Source organism: Prosopis cineraria, unplaced genomic scaffold (assembly GCF_029017545.1).
Source record: "Prosopis cineraria cultivar Desert tree isolate PC_DT_omini unplaced genomic scaffold, ASM2901754v1 PC193, whole genome shotgun sequence".
NCBI lineage: Eukaryota > Viridiplantae > Streptophyta > Magnoliopsida > Fabales > Fabaceae > Prosopis > Prosopis cineraria.
The window spans coordinates 19,097-28,143 of record NW_026555520.1 but is presented as its reverse complement, the minus strand read 5'-3'; the positions used below and the strand labels follow the sequence as shown (position 1 = coordinate 28,143).

Sequence of the window (9,047 nt, the reverse complement as noted above, 5' to 3'; positions counted from 1 at the left end):
GTCAGTCCGACCCTAAAAGGCTGGCCCTTCAAGGGTTAGGATCTAAATAAGCTAATTCTTTTAAGTCCGATTATATCTCAAAACTTTATTTTTAACAGTTTGGCCCTGGCCCTTAGGGCTGAAGGGTCGGCCCTCAAGGCCTCGGCTGTAATTATTTTTTTAATTTTTCAATTTAAAAATTTTAAAAAATATATTTAAAATCCTTACAAAGTTATTACACATCATATTAAATCTTGAAAAATAAAATAAAATTAATTCACACAACAAAAAATTTTAAGTCTGATAAAAAAATAACATCCCAAAATCAACTTCAATATCAATTACATGTTGGTAGCATCATCAGCTAAATTTTGATGATTTTCATTATCATCAATATCAATATAATTCGATCATTCTCCTTGTGGATCCTCATCAATGGCAAATATATTAAGCTTTTCATATCTTCTTCATCCTCATTATTTGCAATAAATAATGAACCAAAATTATAATTTCAAGGTATTTAAAGAATGCAGAAATATTTAAAGTAAGCAAATAATAATGTGCGTGTTTACTTTTTGAATTAGAGAACAAGTGCTGAGTTTAAGTGATGTGGTGTCTTTTTTTTTAATTTTTTATGTTATTTTTTTAAAAAAATATATTAGGGCTTGAAAGGGCTTGCCTTGACCCTAAAGGGTCAGCCTTTTTATTTTCGGGCTTAAAAATGCCAATCCTTTTAAGCCTGATTTACCTTTTTGAAAATCAAAATAGCAACTTGGCCCTCAATTTTTTCAAGCTTAAAAGAGCCAGTCCTACAAGCTTGGCTTTAATTGACGGTTCTACCTCTAATCTATATGCATACACCCAAGCCTAATCAGGTTGGCCCAGTATACAATATTAAGTTTGGCCTAGTCATACATAAATTATTAAAAAGTTAAAGGAAAAATATAACCATTAGTTCTTATACTTTTAGAATATTTTGGTGTTGATTTTTATATTTTCTTTTCGTTAATCCAAGTCTCTTAAGTTTTATTTGTCTGCAACTTTGGTCCTTACGGTCAATGATGGAATTAAATATATTGATGTATATAAAACTCTGTTAAGTGTTAATTCTATTGCCGAGTTGATAAGATTTTGATAAATTAGATGTTGTATGAATAAAATGATCACTGACCCTTTTTGCCTGTCCGCCCTAGTTGTCTATCTTCTTCATGTTGAAGCTTTATCCATTGCAAATTTAAGAATTGCGATTTATTGCTTGTTTTCTTTTTTTGCGCTTTACTTATTTTTTATCCATTTCATTATAATTTAACAAGTTAGCACAAGTACAATAAGTAATAAAATTTACGTACACATTTTTCACTAAAAAATTTCATGTACACATTAGTCAAAATTAAGTTCTTATAAGAAAAAGTTTAGATTTAAAAATATAAGGACTAATGTTGGAAATAGGTAAAATTTAAAGGTTTGTTTTTTTTTTTTAAAGGGACTAATACCAAAACATACTAAAAGTATAGGGGCAAATAGTTATATTTTCCCAAAGTTTAAAATAAAATAAGAAATCAATTTTATTTGTTAGCAAAAATATAATTCCTTGCTTCCAAACAATATTTGCTTAATTTAAAGAAACATTTTCTAAAATTTCAAATACTTAAATTATGCATTACTTTTATATAATAATATCAAGTTAAAATCATTTTAAAATTTTACACAAAATTAAAAGTTTGAATGCTCAAATTTTTTATGATGAGCATAAAGTCAATTTACAATTATGTATGATGTATTATGAATGATAATTGTGAAAAATTATAAGATAATACAAACTCATAATCTATCTAATCATATATATAAGTCACTTTGAACTACTTCATCTGAACCTAAAAAAATATAATTAAATTATTAATGTTATTATTTTATTGGATCCACTTGTTGCAATTTGTAATGAATCAGTCTACTACCATACAAAACTTCAATTTTTGTAAGTGGTTTAGGCCCTGGTCTTTTATTGGGCAACCAATTCCATACCCTAAGTTATTAATGGGATTGAATCTAATAGAAGTGATTAATCCTTCATAATGTAACAAATCCAAATTTGAATCCTTGAAAGAGATGCTCACATTTATTGCTCAACTATGCCTTGAATAAAATTCCCTCCAATAGAAGGGCACTTATGTAAGTCATTTTGAATTATTTCACCTGGATCAAAAAAAGACAGTTAAATTATTAATATTATCTAAAAAAAATTCCAATATACTTTGATTAAATGCAACATTTTTAAAAACATCTCCTCACATTCTTTTTAGTCCACACATGGTAAATTGTAAAAGGTAAAATTGAAAGAAAGTAATTAATGATTTATATTTTTTTATCCAAAGTGACCTTATATAGAATTGGAAGGGGCATGCAGACGAGACGCTATTGAGTTTAACCTCAACTCTCCGCCCAGCCTAGCCTAGTCTTTTTTTTTTTTTCAATTACCCTCAAGTATTGTCCTCTTAAAAGAAATCATGTTTGAGTCACTCTTGGATGCTAAATGTGAGCATTTCTCCCAACCTAGTCTTTTGGGACACAAACAAAAGCACAGAAATCAATGTAGAACATTGGAAATCCCCTTTCTGGTTGTCAGATTAAATAATCACACGTCTACTGCTACAGCAAGAAGAAGAAGAAGAAGCTCAGTGACACGGGTCATCATTTATGTACAATGTTGCTATCATTAAGGAACGTTAAATGAATGAATGATCAGTATTCTCACTTAGCTACGTAAAGCGACTATGAACTTTCTATACCCTGCCAAATTTTCAAACATCTCTGACCTTTAGCTTGATTTCTGAGCTTGGATGACCCTTCTTTGGACTTGAAGGAACAGTGCCAAACTTTCGAACCAGAATCTTGAAGCACGGTATAAATACTATGTACAGCGTTCCAATAATAAATGGCGATGCAACAAGCCACCCTACTATCTGCAGAAGTTCATCATGCACTATTTTTAGTATCAATAATAAAATATAGATAATGGGTGGAGGATCATTGATGAATTATGATGACATTACAATAATTAACATGATGTTAAGAATGGACCAGTATCATAATGCAGATTAATTGTCTATAACGCTTCATGAATAGTGAAGGTGGCATCATTCCATATTGTGATACAACAACAAAAACAAGAAGCCTAATCTCACTAGGTGATGTCAGCCACATGGATTGTGTAATGCCATTATTTTCTATTAGCAACTAAGTTTTTGAAAATATTGTTAACCAAAAAAATCTCATTCAACAATTTCTACAAGTTTTTTGGTCTTCCTTTACCTCCTCTTTAAGAAACTAACAAGGTCTCTGCCTGTCTGAGGTCATTTGCTCATAAAGATGCCATTTAAAGCTAAATCGGGGATTCACAGGTCAATATTCACGATTTATCACGGCCAATGAACTCCCCATCCACCAAAGGATTCTACCAAGCATGCAACACCACCGTTTCTTCCCAATAAACAAAGTTTATTCAACTGAGTCAAGATTCTTTTTCTAGTCACACTTTCGGGTCAGTGAAAATAAAGGAATAATATGATGGACCCAGCGTCATTGGACTTACGATATTGAAGACTTATAACAAAAAGAAGTGAAGTCAGAAAGAAGAGAATTGCGCCTGAAGGGAGCGAAGCAGTGGACAAGGTCTGAACTCAATCCAGAAGATCCAAGCAAAGAAGTCTTGCAACAAAATATGCAGCGAATCCTGAGGAAGAGAGTGAACCCACAGAAAGAGAGACGAATTGGTTCAAAAGGGAATATATTGTAAGGGGTCTGTCAGGAATGGAACAAGGAAGAATTGGCTGCTGATGGAGATTCTCCAGCCTTTTGAAAAAGCTAGAGGATGTCTGTTTCTTTCTCATTCAGCATTTTATATTTACCTTCTGTAAATCCTTGAATCTGTCAATTCTAATCTTTCTATGATTTGCAAAACGAATAAAGGCATCACAATATCAGTATCTGTTGGATTCCATCAGAGTGTCAAAAGCTATCCTCCTAAATTTCGTTAAAATCCAAAGGCACACCGCACACCGCGCACCACAATTGGTATAGAAGGAATCACAGTTAATTTTGTTTGTGTGTGAATATACATAACATATCTGTCTGTTTGATGCAGATGCAAAAAAATTGTTATCGAGCCTACCGCATGGGCAATGCTTGAGAAAACTTCATAAGAAGCTTGACCAGTTAGAACTTTCTTCAAAGCATCAGACGTCAAAGGGAAATGAGGTCCCCCGGAGATAACTTCACCGAACCGCAAAAAAGGCACAATGAGACTGAAAATGCCATAAAAAATTAAATTATAAATTAAAATCAGTGTTCCTCACTAGAAGAAATCGAAATAAAAACAAAATAGGTGAAACGTCCAAAAATAAGCCCCATGGGGCGCAGGGAGGCCATTACAAGAGAAGGGCCATAAAATTGAATACCTGACATATAAGGAAAGTGGAAAGAAATATGAGCATAATCAGGAGATATTTTGCATTCTCTCAAATTTTTAAAGAGTTCAAAACTTATACACTTGGCGCAATTTCGTTTAAACTTTTTTTTTTAAAGTAATTTTCAGACTGTCTAAAAAGAAAATTTGTTGTTTAAGGATTTTATGAAAAGCAGAAGTTATTCCATGCTTCATTACAATCATAAAAGGCATATTTTATTCGAATGTGCTTCTCAAAACAATCAGAAGCAATTCAGAATAGTTTCTCACAAGAATCAGATTTTTCTTAGATTTTGATTATTTTTCAAAATAAATATTCTAAAATTTCTCCAAAGTACTTTTTTTTTTCCAATAAAAAAGGAAATTTTTTCATAAAATAAGCTGAAAGAAATGGACCCTTATTCCCTGAAGAATTTTAATACAAATATAGATAAGGGTAGGGTTTGTATTTGGCTATAGGGACTCCCTAGCTAAATAGGATATGCCTATGCTAGAACTATTTGCTATGATTTTATTTGCACATGTTTTCTGAAAGTAAAAATTACATTGCAGCGTCCCCATAATCATCATGGTGTACAACAATGCATAACTATCTATTGTATATACATACACAATTGTCACAAAGTGTTCTAATGATGCAAATTGCAATCAACAATTAGCCTTAAGAAACTAAGAAATAAGAAACTCCTCTTTATAAAGACATACGGAAGTTGTTTACCATATATTTTGACAAAACACTTGAGAAAATAAACAAATCACCGAATCACCATTGCCATAAAAAAACAATACAAACGGATAATTTTGAATGTACAGCACCTCAACTCTATTGGAGTAGCGATGAAGTTTGCAAGCATTAAAGTTGGAGCATGACAAAGTGATCTAAGCAATGCAATAGCCATCCCACAAAGGAATACGGTGACACCTGCATCATAAAATAAGCTTGTATGTGAAACATAGTAAAACATCATAGAACTATGTCAGCTAATAATTATTAGAACTATGAAACTGCTCCTTGGCCATGAAATAAAACACAGTTAACATTGAACCATACAAATCTTCATTTTCCACGAGCTGCATCTCCCTAACTTCTGTAAAGTACTGTTTCGGATATTTCATATAACTGACTATGCAGATAGCTATCAATATTAAACCGGGGTTACCTATGTGCGATCATGCAAGACTAGTTGATTAGAGTTGGGAAACCAAAACTCACTCTAACTTACATTATGCAGTAGTTGTATAAGATTCAACTCATAAATTAGCATGGCAGCATCGATTCTAACCTTACTGAACAACTAGTTACTAATGATATAAAAAAAGGCACTCTATGCAGCAGCCAATTTAATTTTTCCATCAACTTGACAACCAATCCTATCATCTAGCATCTCCTCAGTTGGTTTGATGAAAAAGTTAAAATTAAAAAGTATATTTACTGTCACCACCCTCACTATAATACCTGCTAAATTTAAAATAAAATACTACTCATTTTGGCAGGTATATAGCCTTTTCTTCATAATTGCATCACACTTGTCAAACTTTAACATTGTCAATCAGAGGGAACACAATAAGCACTCAAGCAAGGTGGACAACCCTTCCTCAAAAATAACTCTGCTTAAATACTCAATTGAGCAACCCAAACATACTACTCAATACGGAATTTAGGCATCCCATGACCTTGGACCTTATCAATTGGCATCCCTTGTAAAACCAACAATCTAGTGGCAACACTATGCAACACTTCACTCAAACTTTATTAATCAAAACTTTCTACAAGTAGCAGCCAACCACCAGCTCCATTACCGAAAGATATGCACTCAAGCAAGGCAGAAAACCCTTCTTCTAGCTAGTGAGATGGGAAAACCATTTTATTTAAGCATTCCATTGAATAATTCATATTACTCAATACAAGGTTTAGACATCCATACTGCTTTCCAATCAGTTGGCTAACCCTTAGAAGGCTGACATCCTTACAGCTATACTTTGTGACATTTCACTCAGCCATCCACTAGTCAAAACATAGAACCCTTCCTGTAGCAACTGACCAATAGCTCTCATACCAAATGATAGGCGTTTAAGCAAGGTGAATAACATTTTTCCCAAAAGATAGCTATTAAGGTGAGAGCTGCCTAATTTAAGAACCCATTGGGCAGTCTATGTTACTTGATGTAGGACTTAGGTGTCTCATATTACCTTGGTCCTCGTTAGAAGATCAACAAAAGTTCAGGGAAGTTTCTGAGCATGAAACTAGGACACTGCTTCCTATCATGCAACTAAACAACATGAATATTGGTTACAAGGGAAAAATTTCTAATTCCAACATAATGAAGATTGTTTAGTAGCAATGAATAAGAAGAGACAATAGAATGATAATGAATATCCGTGTAACTAATGGTCTCATTCAAGTAATTCTGTCATGCATTTCACAGAAATTAACTTTTCAAAAATCTAGAAATGCGTAATAATAACGTACCACATATAGGAAATATTCCCAACGTAATGCCAAGAGCAGCTGAGAAAGCCAACTGTTTTGGCTCAGCACCTCTGAACAAAAATAGAGAACATTAACTAACATGTAAAACCAATTGCTGCTGCCTCTGAAGCCTCATTGTTGAAAGGATATGAGGCATAATATCATAAAAATAGATTTCCAAATTTTTAACGATCTCTTCCATGAAAAGATTTACTTTTCAACTTAACATGGAAAAAATACTGTATGTGTGCCAAAAATGTTGTAAATAAAGTACATAAAGTTATAGGAACTAACATTAACACACTCGAATTCTTTCAGTACAATAAGCAATGAATGCCTTTAGTCTTGACACAACCAAACACCAAAATCAGGCAAGTGAAGTTCACTAGCATCATTTACAAGGAAATTATATTATGGAGTCCAGAAAATGAAGGCCCCCATTTCATTTCCACATAGAAAATCAGTAAAATGAATGAAAATGAGAAACAGTTAGTTTGTGCTTTAGATGTCACTAGGCAGACTGGTGCATATACTGACCAACTTAACTAAGAGTCTTCATCACAGAAAGCCAAGAGATGAGGAAAAGAACTACATAACACCAAATCATAGACCACTTGGAACTCCATTCCACGCCAACTATTAAAGGAGAGATTTCTTGGACCAAAATCCCTAACTTCGGGAATGAGGGTGTTACCAAATACAGTACAAGGCAATAGAGGCAAGACAATGGGCAGCCTCGTTTACTACAAACCCAAACCACTGAGAACGTACTGAAAATCTGAAACGCCAACAATATGATACTCTGAGAAAGAATATAGTTGCACAGTAAGCTGGTTATCTCATGGAAGCACCAATCCACCATCGCAAGCCAAACAAGATACACCAATACGTTTAGAGAAACCCAAATGTGTTTTATATAGTTTGAGCTTCTGTCGCAGACAACATAGTTTCAGTGAAATCGGGTTATACTCTAGATTGTTGATATTCAAATAAAGCGGAAACAAACAAAGAATGACAGTCGAATCCCACGAAAATTAGTTATAAGAAGAGAACTACAAACGAATAGTAGTATATCACCGCTGAAACGTGAGAACTGTGAATTACAATTTGGGAAGGAAAACTACCTGCGAAGAATCAGAAGAAGAGGATCAATTATTTTGTTTTGGAACCAATTGGTGAGACCCATACTTCTAATCAGAATCCTGGTCCAAATCCAAGCGAGTTTCAACTAAATTGAGAAGAAATTTTCAGAAACCCCCAGCTTTAAAAGTTCTTAATTCTACAACATTTTTCGATTTGCCTTCTCCGATAAGCAAAAAACATGACGTTAATGATATTCAATTCAATTTCATTGATCGGAAAACAGATGACAGATCCAAATCTTCGGATTCATGAGTTTACACGTCTTCGTTTGGGCAATTACGGTAAAAGGACCCAAATTTCGTAAATATAATAATAAAAAGAGAGAATTGCATTCAAGGCCCTTAGAAGGAACATATTTACAAATAATACCCAAATGATTTTGCAGATCCAAGGGTTTCATTTACAATTATGTACATAACTAAAATGACCCAATTATCATTTTTCTTCCTCTGTCTTCCTCTCTTGAAATACTCTTTCTACTTATAGTGGTTAATGCCTTATGGCTATAAGTACTCTTGGTTATTTACATCTAATTCATTTTGTTTCGCAAATGCAAACTTCTAATGAGAAAAGTAGGACTTGTTTAGTAACTTAATTTGGGAATAGCTTTCTAAAAAACAAAAAATATTATTTGATAACATATTTTTTGAAGGAAACAAAACCAAATAATATTCTAAAATAAAAAAACAAAAATATCTTTTAAATATTTTAGAATTATTATTTTAAATGACAAAGGAGTATGCAAAAAATGCATGTGTTTATTTTTATTTTTATTTTCAGAACATGTTTTACAAAACATTAATTTTTATAATAATAAAAAAAGTGGTTTCAAACAAGCCCATAGACACTTTTCAAAATATATTTATTTAGGAAAATTGCATTCAATGCAAAGTGGCATTCTTTCTTAAAATATGTCTAATACTATGTTTGGATGCACATGAATTTAAATTTAAGTCAAATTTATTGTTTGGGTAATTAATAATGTAAATCCAA

The 9,047-nt window shown here is 32.6% G+C and overlaps 1 protein-coding gene across 2 annotated transcripts; it reads right to left on the bottom strand.

Annotated features, from left to right (window-relative positions):
• Positions 1-1,898: 1,898 nt before the first annotated feature.
• LOC129295810 (uncharacterized) lies at positions 1,899-8,306 on the bottom strand. 2 transcript variants are annotated; one of them, XM_054934389.1, is made up of 6 exons: positions 8,036-8,306; positions 6,912-6,982; positions 5,258-5,363; positions 4,148-4,280; positions 2,793-2,939; positions 1,899-2,172 (listed from the first exon to the last, which is right to left on the bottom strand). In XM_054934389.1, exons 1-6 carry the CDS (start codon positions 8,095-8,097, stop codon positions 2,164-2,166), a joined length of 528 nt encoding a protein of 175 aa, XP_054790364.1. In that variant the 5' UTR covers positions 8,098-8,306; the 3' UTR covers positions 1,899-2,163. The 2 variants fall into 2 exon arrangements, with proteins under 2 accessions (XP_054790364.1, XP_054790363.1); XM_054934388.1 differs by lacking the exon at positions 1,899-2,172 and having other exon boundaries at positions 2,570-2,939; positions 8,036-8,305.
• Positions 8,307-9,047: the final 741 nt, after the last annotated feature.